The 12265-nt window shown below is 41.8% G+C and overlaps 1 protein-coding gene across 1 annotated transcript in view; it reads left to right on the forward strand.

Annotated features, from left to right (window-relative positions):
• The window catches only part of LOC135523564 (piggyBac transposable element-derived protein 5-like), a 36326-nt gene that overhangs the window by 20555 nt on the left and 3506 nt on the right, over positions 1-12265 (forward strand). The window contains exons 5-6 of the mRNA XM_064950327.1: positions 8534-8731; positions 11680-11785. Coding sequence (XP_064806399.1) covers positions 8534-8731; positions 11680-11785 — 304 coding nt within the window. The remainder of the gene's footprint in view (positions 1-8533; positions 8732-11679; positions 11786-12265) is intronic.

A 12265-nucleotide genomic window follows, 5' to 3' on the forward strand; every position in this document is an offset into this window, starting at 1 on the left:
CAACACAGCATCCCTAACCTAGCCTGCTGTGTGGATCGAGCAGTCAAACAAGTCGAGCAGTCATTTGAAAGAGTAAAAAAAATCCAGCGAGACAACTGAAAGGCAAAATCTATTAAAGACAAGATAATGGTATTCATTGCCCTTGACAATCAAACGTTCTCTGTCGTGGGTGATGTTGGCTTCCGCCGACTGGTCGAGCACCGGTACACACTACCAAGTGAGCTCTTTTTCAGATGTTGCTCTACCGGAGTTACACAGTAATAGCGCCACTGCTATTAGCTTCACGACATACATACTATGGAACGCCGTTTGGGTCTTTGTGTGTCAAAAAGGATAGAGTAGCACTGTCAAAGTCTGCAAACACCAGCCACGAACGACATGTTTACAATACCGCGATGGTAATAAAGCCTAATTTTGTTCAGCCGCAACTTCTGGGGTAGTGAGCTTTAGCTTGAAACCCAGCGAGCACCAATACAACCAGGCTGAAAACAATGACCAGTAGAAACTGCAGTCATTTTCATTATTCTTAGCAATGATTTAGGAATCCTTGTGAGTAAGTATTAGCTAGTTTGCCACTTGTTGTTCGCCTATTGAAATTGAACTTCACTTCATGAAAATAAATAGCTAGCTACTTAACCCTGTTTCCCAAAGCTAACATTATAAGCAGTCAGCTAGCTTCATCTGGCTAGTGAGGCTCGACCCGGACCGGGTTATATGTTGTGAAGCTGGCCACAATAAGGATTAGGCACAATAGTGGAATTTGCAGTTTGCCTTCAAAATAAAAGTATGTCATTGACAGTGATTCAAATTAATACAAATAGTAGATTTATTCCATACTTTTATTTTTAAGGCTAACCTTAGGCTATCCTTATCCTTAGCCTATCCTTATTGTGGCTAGCTTCACATAGATGGGTCGAACCACCATTAAATAAGAACTGCCTTAAAAATTAGGGTTATTTTAGATTACTACATAGTCAGCTAGCTAACTATAGCTACTGAAACAGATTGTCCTTTAGAATTTTTGTTGGGAAGAACATTGTTTGCATCCATGAGCTAGCTAACTTTTTTTAATGACCAGCACTAAGTATGCAAGACAACTTACCAGCATCATAGCGATGAATCGTTGTGACAAATGAAATACGAGTGGTAGTGTAATAACTACTTAATTTGGATTTTTTTGTTGTTGTTGTCATATTCAGATCCTGGTTGGTCAACAAGCTTATTTGACACGTCAAGTAGTGTTATTTGACGTGCATCTTTTTTTGGCACGCAAAGACCCAAACGGTGTTCCATAGAGATGAATCCTGGTTGAGAATGAAACGACGGAAGAAATGATCAACAAAACAGCACAGCAAGTAAGTGAAAGAAATGGGTTTTGATTATGTTTTACTGGTAATGGGGACATACGTAAATGCCAACAAAATAATTTGTGTGTGTGTGTGTGTGCCCCTTTTATTTAACTAGGCAAGTCCGTTAAGAACAAATTCTTATTTACAATGACGGCCTACCCCGGCCAAACCCGGACGACACTGGGCCAATTATGCACCGCCCTATGGCGTCCGGATGTGATGGAGGCTGGATTCGAACCAGGGACTGTAGTGACACCTCTTGCACTGCCTCGCAGTGCCTTAGACAGCTGTGTCCATGTGTGTGTTAACTATTTAACTGTACTAGAATGCTTAAAAGGCTGCAAAAAATGCTATCGGTATAGTTTTTTTGTTGTCAAGGAAAATATCAGATATCGATATCAGCCAAAAATGTCATATCGGTGCATCACCAGCTTTTATACGTACAAGACCATCAAACTTGATTGAGCTGTTTTGTCTTGTAGTAATGTGGTGCATTATATAATAATGTCCTTTTTTGGTCAGTATGGTGCCCAACATAACAACAAGTGGTGGTGTGTTGGACACAGTAGCTCAGATAGATAGAGCCGGTCTGCATTCCTTAGTTCTGTAACTGTTAGCTTACCTGTTTTATATTGACATAAGCTCAGAACCCCTTGTGTTTCAAACATGGTCCTGTTTAATCAATTGCTTTGCTGATCAATGGACAGTTCATTACTTCTGTAAAAATAATATGTAGCTTAGTTGTTTGTACTTGTATTTATTTTGTAATAAAGATAGTGATGCAACAATAATACACATTTACAATATCTAAAAAATACATACAGCCAAATTATTTATTATAATTTGAGCGGCTTGATTTTAATAGCAGGACACCTTAAAGTCCATTGTCCATCTGAAGAGTATGAATTAGGCTGTTTGAGAAGGTTTGAATCCTAAGTACTCTGCCTAAACATAGTTTGTTTGAAGTACAATACCAACATAGTTACTGTAGTAGGTCAAAGCTGTGTGTTGGTAAAACCTTGGTAGAGCATGGGTGATTAGGTATTGTGCTCATGTGAATTTAACTTTCCTTTTCAGCCTCAGACCAATGCTTACCTCTCACTTAAAAGATTGGTTTTAATTTCCATGTTTTTTATGGATACAGTAAAAGTAAACAATAATGGCAACAGTAGTTGTTAGTATTTACACTGCTCAAAGGGAAAAAAAGGGAACACTAAAATAACACATCCTAGATCTGAATGAATGAAATATTCTTATTAAATCATTTTTTCTTTACATAGTTGAATGTGCTGACAACAAAATCACACACAAATTATCAATGGAAATCAAATTTATCAACCCATGGAGGTCTGGATTTGGAGTCACAATCAAAATTTAAAGTGGAAAACCACACTACAGGCTGATCCAACTTTGATGTAATGTCCTTAAAACAAGTCAAAATGAGGCTCAGTAGTGTGTGTGGCCTCCCTACAATGCCTGGGCATGCTCCTGATGTGGTGGATGGTCTCCTGAGGGATCTCCCAGACCTGGACTAAAGCATCCGCCAACTCTTGGACAGTCTGTGGTACAACGTGGCGTTGGTGGATGGAGCGAGACATGAAGTCCCAGATGTGCTCAATTGGATTCAGGTCTGGGGAACGGGCGGGCCAGTCCATAGCATCAATGCCTTCCTCTTGCAGGAACTGCTGACACACTCCAGCCATGCTGGAGGATGTTGCAGGCAGCAGAACGTTCTCCACGGCGTCTCCAGGCTGTCACGTCTGTCACATGTGCTCAGTGTGAACCTGCTTTCATCTGTGAAGAGCACAGGGCGCCAGTGGCGAATTTGCCAATCTTGGTGTTCTCTGGAAAATGCCAAACGTCCTGCACGGTGTTGGGCTGTAAGCACAACCCCCACCTGTGGACGTCGGGCCCTCATACCACCCTCATGGAGTCTGTTTCTGACCGTTTGAGCAGACACATCCACATTTGTGGCCTGCTGAAGGTCATTTTGCAGGGCTCTGGCAGTGCTCCTGCTCCTCCTTGCACAAAGGCGGAGGTAGCGGTCCTGCTGCTGGGTTGTTGCCATCCTACGGCCTCCTCCACGTCTCCTGATGTACTGGCCTGTCTCCTGGTAGCACCTCCATGCTCTGGACACTACGCTGACAGACACAGCAAACCTTCTTGCCACAGCTCGCATTGATGTGCTATGCTGGATGAGCTGCACTACCTGAGCCACTTGTGTGGGTTGTAGACTCCGTCTCATGCTACCACTAGAGTGAAAACACCGCCAGCATTCAAAAGTGACCAAAACATCAGCCAGGAAGCATAGGAACTGAGAAGTGGTCTGTGGTTATCACCTGCAGAACCACTCCTTTATTGGGGGTGTCTTGGTAATTGCCTATAATTTCCACCTGTTGTCTATTCCATTTGCACAACAGCATGTGAAATTTGTCAATCAGTGTTGCTTCCTATGTGGACAGTTTGATTTCACAGAAGTGTGATTGACTTGGAGTTACATTGTGTTGTTTTAAGTGTTCCCTTTTATTTTTTTGAGCAGTGTATTTAATATTAACAGTTGATTTTCCAGAGGGAAGTGAAAAACCAGAAACCCACTTAAGTAAATATGTAGGAAACTGGATTTTATTCCCTAATCTCTCTTAAAACAATTGAGCAAGCTCCTGGAAAATACACCCGATTTTGGTCTTTATAAACAGCTACGGTCTTGATGAACAGCTGAGTAGTAGAATCAGGTGTGGTACTAGGCTTGAAAAAAATATTTAAAAAACATGCATAACCCTGTGGATTTTCAAGAGCAATTTTGGTAACTCCTGATACAAATATTGCTGTGAAACACCTGTAAAATAAAAGTACAAAACACACTTAAGAAAAATGATTTACATATCTTACATTGGATAAGTGCTATAAATCCTTTAGATACAAATGTTCAGTAATTCTGTACACCGCTGTCCAACTCCAGTAAAAGCCCATATATTCCCACATTTATAAAGGGTTGTATAAATATGAAAACAGATGTGAATACTCACAAATTTGGAACAAAAAAGATTTTAAGTATTGTCCGAAGTACCATGTGTACTGCGTCCATTAGAATTTTTTAAAGTCGTTTGTCAGCTCTACATGGGCCAGCTTGCATTTCTCCTTGACAGGCGCATGCCCACAATCCACCACTCTACCATAAAGCACTGTGTCCTTGGGCAGTACCGTAGGGATAGCGTGTAATGTGCATTTCAGAGATGAGGGCAACGACCTCTTCCTTTAGAGTCTGAGAGTAGGTCTCTCCTCCGTTCTAGCAAAACGCACGCAGTAGTACACACCACCACACTCACTGACACTTGCCTGCCACTCCACGAACCCAAAGGCTGTTTTAATTGCCACTTAATAAATGAAAGTGTGTGTGTGGCGGGAATGGGCTGTCAAAACTATAAACAAATGAATGGTCCAAATGTATCCTCCGGGAGGCAAACCCACACTCTTCAGATATATAGACGGATAACTAACGATTACATTACAAATCCTGTTCTAATAAAATGTAGTTAGACAGACCATTTTAAATGGAGTCTGGAAGCGTCGGTTCCAAAATGATTTGGTTTTTTCACTCTATACTGATTGAATGTTTGTTTCTCACACTTGGTTGAAATACAATAGTCTAAAACAGTTGATTTTCTGAAAACCGACTCATGTAATAATGTAGCTAAGTTAGCAAGCATGTAATTTTATTTGGAATGCGTAGCAATGGCGCACAATTTAAGCAAGCAGAGAGGGGGTTCGATGAATCTGGCCCAGGGTACACCGGGCTATGAAGGTGGGGAGGGACGGAAGATAAAGCGTTTTAATCAAAAGTAATCCATTTAGCACATGAACACAGAATCCGACTCATTACTACACGTGCTTACCTACTACTACTCCGTGCTTAATTTGAGTTGACTGTCGAAAAGAGCGGGGCACCTGGCTCACGCCCAGGACCCGCACCCCCTAACTACTTTACTTGTGGATGGCGACTTCAGATTTTCTGGGAACACACTGAAAAGTAACTCGACACCATTTTAATCAGTCAGTACAAATGTTGATTATAATAATGACAAGAAAGCAGGAAAGGGAGCGTATGCCGGACCTGGTAAATTGTCTGATGCTAGCGTGCATTTGCTTACTTGTAGTGCACAACTGAACTGAGACATGTGCATTTGGGGTTCAACCATTGACTATATGCGGTTCATAACTACACTGAACAAAAATATAAACGCAACATGCAACAATTTATTAGATTTTACAGAGTTACAGTTAAAAAAAATCAGTAGGAGCATGGATCAGAAAACGATCTGGTGTGACCACCATTTGCCACCATCAGGCTGTTGATTGTGGAATGTTGTCCCACTCTTCTTCAGTGGCTGTAGTTGCTGGATATTGACAGGAACTGAACACGTCGAACCAGAGCATCCCAAACATGCTCAATCTGTGACATGTCTGGTGAGTATGCAGGCCCTGGAATTGACAGGAACTGAACACGTCGAACCAGAGCATCCCAAACGTGCTCAATCTGTGACATGTCTGGTGAGTATGCAGGCCCTGGAAGAACTGGGACATTTTCACCTTCCAGGAATTGTGTACAGATCATTGCGACATGGGGAGGGGCATTATCATGCTGAAACATGAGGTGATGGCGGTGGATGAATGGCACAACAATGGGCCTCAGGAGCTTGCCATGGTATTTCTGTGCATTCAAATTGACATCGATAAAATGCAATTTGTTCGTTGTCCGTAACTTATGCCTGTCCATACTATAACCCCACAGCCACCATGGGGCACTCTGTTCATAATGTTGACATCAGCAAACCGCTCACCCACAAGACGCCGTAGACACTATCTGCCTTCTTCCCGGTACAGTTAAAACTGGGATTCTTCTGTGAAGAGCACACTTCTCCATCGTCCCAGTGGTCATCAAAGGTGAGGATTTTCCCACTGAATTGGGTTACAACGCCAAACTTCAGTAGGTCAAGACCCTGGTGAGGACGACGAGCACACAGATGAGCTTCCCTGAGATGGTTCCTGACAGATTGTGCAGAAATTCTACGGTTCTGCAAATCCACAGTTTCGTCAGCTGTCTGGATGGCTGGTCTCAAACGATCCTGCAGGTAAAGAAACTGGATGTGGAGGTCCTGGGCTGGCGTGTTTACACGTGGTCTGCTGTTGTGAGGACCTCCTGCCAAATTCTCAGAAATTATGTTGGAGGTGGCTTATGGTAGAGAAATGAATATTACCTGGCAACAGCTCTGGTGGACATTCCTGCAGTCAGTATGCCAATTGCACGCTCCCTCAACTTGAGACAATTGTGGTGTTGTGATACAACTGCACATTTTTAGTCGCCTTTTATTGTCCCCGGCACAAGGTGCACCTGTGTAATGATCCTGATGTTTTATCAACTTCTTGATATGCTACATCTGTCAAGTGGATGGATTATCTTGGCAACGGAGAAATGCTGCCAACAGTGATGTAAACAAACGTGTGCACGAAATTTGAGACCAAGCTTTTTGTGCTGTATGGAAAAATGTTGGGATCTTCTATTTCAGCTCATGAAACATGGGATCAAACACTTTACATGTTGCCGTCATGTTTTTGTTCAGTTTAGCATATTGTTTCTTAATAAAGCAATTTGTTTTCGCGGCTATGGTTTTTGTTGTGGTCTGGGTTGTTCTTAGTCAAGAAAATGTAGTGTAGCTAACTGCAGTTTTTGTCCATCTTATTTTACCATAGCTTGATCTATGGCGTATTCTACCTAGCTAGTTTAATGCCCATTGTAAAGGCAGCTAGCTAGCAGTGTGACCGTTTCCCAAAGTTTGGCATTGGCTTTGATCCTGCTTTGAACCTATTTAGCTAGCTAGTTTTGTGGAACAATGTATGATCTATTGTGCATGAACTGGTCATATGTGTTAGCTAGGCAAAGCTAGCCAATGTAAGACTATCAGCAGCCAAGGATGTTCACGATCTTATTTCTGCATATTTGTTTCTGCTTTGATTACACGCAAGTGTCTAGGTCAGTAGTTTACACATGATGACTTCAGCCTTATATGAAAAACCTTACTTGGCAAAATATAGCTAGCGTTCTTTGTTTGTTGGTTAGCATCCTAGCCAACGTTAGCTCTCATCTGACTGACCGAGCTAATTAAAACAAACCCACATTCATTGGCTAGTTAGCTACCCTTCTTTGCCTGTTTGTAAGTCAGGTAGCTATCAGCTGACTGGTGTTAGCTAGCTACAGAGACTAGCTGCTGGACTTTGGACAAGCAACCCAACGTTAGCTAGCTACCGAGCTAATCAAAATGTATGTTTGCATGTATTGATTAACCTCAGCTTGAATACAACTATATAGCTAGCTATCGACAGTAGCCTAGGTTTTTGCATACACTTATGACTGGCATCCTGGTGCAAGCAGCTGTGTTGCTATCACCCCCACAATAATCTCTGTCCTGCTCGCTCTCTCTCATCCTTTTCTTTATCCCTTTCTCTCTCGCTGTACAGTATGTACTGTAATCTGCTTTTTCATCACTCCCTGCTCATCCCCTGCTGTTTTTAATCACCATACATGTCCTCCTGCTACTGTAGTAATGAAAAAGAAGACTTTCAATTGAAGTTAACCCTGAGAACCAACATGTGAATTGTTTATTTTGCTGCTTCCATGCCTACCACCCACTAGGCTGCACAACCAGACATGGAGTTAACTGTAAAGATGACGTACAGTAAATTCTCCCAAGGCTTATTTTGGAAACCTAGACCACCAGTTCATCCTAATGTTTTAATTAACAAAGTGAACAGCCTGGTGAGAGGGGAAGTGATGCCACAGTAAACCAGCCCTGCAGCAGCTGACATAGATATTAATCATGTTCAGCTACAGCTCAATTAAAAACGCCACTGTCTTTCTTTTACCCCTTGCCGAGTAAGAGGTGGTGTGAGAGCAAGTCTGTCCTCTTGGTGTCCTCCTCTAGGCTTTATCCTCTGATCTCAATCTGAACACATACTGGCCACCTGCAATATGTGCCATCTATCATTACTGCAGGTGGTGGGAGAGGATGGGCTTTAAGAAAGAAGGGGAAATCGTCAGCTAACATGTACAGATTATACAGTGTGGTGGTACGTTCAAATATAAAGTGCCTCTGACATTTAAAGTAAGGTGTGTGTTTGTTCTCTGCCAGAGATCTACTGCTGTGGGCTGCTGAGCACCAGGAAGAGTGACTGCACCGGCCTGCCCCAGTGCATGCTGGTGAACCCTGAGAGCCCCCAGCAGAGGGGCCAGTCCCACAGCATGATGAGAGGTAACACCTCTCTCATCAGCTGGTACAACAAGGGACACTTCCGCTTCCTTACCAACGCCTACTCACCCACCAAGAAAGGTAAGGAGACCTGCTTTGGGACCGATGTGATATTACCCATGCTTTTTCATACATTTTCATTCAGAACATGCATTCAGGGGGATGTTTAAATGGTATTCAATCATGGGCATAGATTTTAGAGTGAACAGCCTTCAATTTGAAAGAAAAACGTTTTTCTTTATTTTGATCCTGTCGACCTATTGTGTCAATATAATGCTCTGAAATTAAGCATAATTATGAAGCTCTTTAGGGCTGACTGATACAGTATGAGTCACCACCCACCATTGACATGATGTGGATTTAACAGACCACAGTAACTCCTAGTTGTTAATGCACTCGTAATCTACCCTGTAGACTGTGAGAAACTCTGATGTAGCACCTCATCACTCTGTCTCACCCTGTATGAGTGATGTTCAGAGATAATGGAAATGGGAGAAAATCCCTGTTGCATGGCATGTGAAAGGCTCTCACCCCACTCATTTAATCCCATTTGTAAAATAAATTAGGTGGGAAAATGCATTAAATCTGGATAGATAAACAGCAAGGATACAGAGTAGATGAGTGGAATTGAGGGTTTGGATTCTGTTCATGGCTGTGTTAAAAGAAGTGCAGAATAGTGTTTGGGAGGATTTTTCTTGTTGAATACAATCTGAATTAATCCTATAGAAGAGCAGTGGTCACCAACTTGGCGGTCGACTGATCCATCTCCAAGGCATTCCTAGTCGATCATCAAACATTTCTGTAAAAAAACCTCAACGATAAAGTTTAGGAGCTCCTTTTTTTTCTTCGTTTCGTGCTGTTGGTGGTAGGTGCACTTGAATTAGCAGCCCTAATACCAGGAAGGCAAAGTATTCCCATGTTGAACCATTTCATGTGTCTGAAGGTAGCACTCCGTCTACACGACAGGCTCTGAGAGCAAATCAAGTGCACCTATAGGCCTACGGCTGGCCAATCAGATTGTGCAGACGTGGTGATCTGAGCTGTTTCCTCGATCCATGGACTAAAACATATTTAAAAAATGTATTCACAAAGTTGAGAATTCTAAACTTTTTAAAACCATGACTAGAGACTCAATGAATACAGCAAAGAGCTTCTGTTTTTATGAGTAAGTTCATGTTTGACAGTGCTGAATAACAACTTAATCAACACTTTGTTCAACACTTTTATAAGCATGAAAATGCACGGTCTCCCTACTTCCACTCACGCTACAATCAGCACTGCAGCTGTAATGAATGACTATAGTGTTCCGATAAGCTTGCGTTGTTATTATTAGCGACTTGCAGCTTCTTCTTTTTTTATATCAAGTAATATTACACTTTCCCTGGTCATAGGAGTAACAACATAAATTGGTGCATGAGGCAGGAATAATGCAGTGTGACTGGAGTTTTACCATCCGTTGGAAGACTGTGCCCCATTTTCTCAGCGGAGGGAGAGCAAGGGGACGGTGACTGGTGAGGCAGCCTCACCCCTGCTCCCTCCCATCAGACTGACCATCAGATACAGGCCATCAGTCCAGTAAAAAAACAAAACTCATGATTATGCTCACTCAGCCGGGCCTCACAAGTAATACAACAAATGAGCTATTACATGTGTGATCATATACCAATTTAAATAATATATCATTTCAAAATGGTCTGAGAAGAACAACATTGCAGAGCAATTCAAGCATAGCCGATGTGCAGTGATAATGAATTAGGCCTTTAGCCTACTGTACAAACCTCATTGCTACAGAATTGTTTTTAATAGGTTAATGTTCTTTGGCTTACGTTTTTTTAAGTCATGTTTAAAAATAATAATAATAATAATAATCTGAGCTGTAGATCTCGGCTTGCATTTTTACTCAAAGTTATCTTGACCCAGAAAAGGTTAGTGACCACTGCTATAGAGGATGTAGGTTATTTTTTTGTTAGTTCTCATTGTCCAGGACAAATTATATCTGACTACAGATAATATAAGAACCCAAAATACAGCAAAACACAATCCCCTCCCACCCCAACCTTCGGTGTGTCCCTCCTATCTTATACAGACTAGACTTATGTTAGACTTATGTTACTAGACTTATGTTGTTTGGATGGGTAAGTGGTGGTCATAACATTTCATTATAGCTACAGAGAACTATTTTACCTTTTGAATAAATTAACCACTGTATCATTGGTGAAATGGCTATGAAATGAAGTAATCATGTGAAAGACTGAAGCCTAGGGAATAGTGACGGAGTCGGACATATTTCCAAATTCCAGATTTAGACTTTATCAAGTCTGCTTCCTGATTTTATATTTTTAAATTCTGTATAAAAAAAAAATCATCGACTTTTCTGAATATGCGCTTACTCTTTGATCTTGAGTTTCTTTTTCAATTTGCCCTCCTGTAACTTTCCAATTTCCATTCAACATTACACTGTAGGACCTGAGTGAAATCTAACATAATTAGCATTAGATAGCGGAGGATCATTTTAATGGAAGCGAGTCAGCGACAGATGGAGGTTCAGTCAAGAAGAACATATCAACGACCTGCTAATGGCTCAATGTGATCCAGGCGACCACTAGACTCGTTCCCTCGCAGCTACCTCCATAATTACACTGTAACTCCTCATGTTCATCTATTTTTTCATGTGGTACACCCATGATCTGTTTTAGCTATTAGGTTGATACTTATTGTTTATTCTAGCTACACAAGTAAGCGCGCAGCCATATTTTGCTAGTTAGAGAGCGAGGTATTTTCCACAGAGTATATTGGTTATTTTGAAGCTATAGTGAGAAACCATATTAGACTGAGGCATTCAGTCTAGTTATTTACAGCATCACAACTGCACTCTTTATCCAATTTACTTTACTGTTATGTGCAAGATGATATGCCACAAATTTTTGTATTTGTCACTGAGTTGCAATCTGAAAATATGATTACATAATACTAAAATAAATTTAAAAAAACTCCCATTAGGCCTGTTTGAGTCATGTGTTGGGTTCTAGGGGTGATCATCAAAAGGAAAAGTGGTGAGATTCCCTGTCCGCTGGCTGTGGAGGCCTTCGCTGCACACCTCAGTTACATCTGCAAGTATGACGACAAGTACAGCAAGTGAGTGAATACTGGATGTATTGCAATCAGTTGTCATCCTGGGAGAAATGTGTTCGCCTATATGAATGTTCATCATAGGACAGGGGTGGCCAACCCTCCTGAGAAGCTACCCTCCTGCAGGCTTTTGCGCCAACCCTAGCTAGCACACCTGATTCTACTAACTGCTAACGAGGACATTGATTAGCTGAATGAGCTGTGTTACAATGAGGTTGGAGCTAAAGCCAGCATACCCAGTAGTTCTCCATGAGGGGATTTCACCCCTGAATTTTTGTAGGTCAAGTGTATTGAAATGTAAGATTTGAATATGGCAAACTGTTCTGTTGTTCCTACAGTTTTGTGTGGCTTATTTCAAAGTATTTCAGGCGGCATTGGGACACGACAGCAGTTTCAGCTCTAAGCTCTCCTCCTACTGTGCTGCTAAACAGAGAGTCAGCCTGACTCCCACTGTGGTGGTCCCATGCTGGGTGCTCACACACTCCC

This window comes from Oncorhynchus masou, chromosome 31, assembly GCF_036934945.1.
Source record: "Oncorhynchus masou masou isolate Uvic2021 chromosome 31, UVic_Omas_1.1, whole genome shotgun sequence".
Taxonomy (NCBI): Eukaryota; Metazoa; Chordata; class Actinopteri; order Salmoniformes; family Salmonidae; genus Oncorhynchus; species Oncorhynchus masou.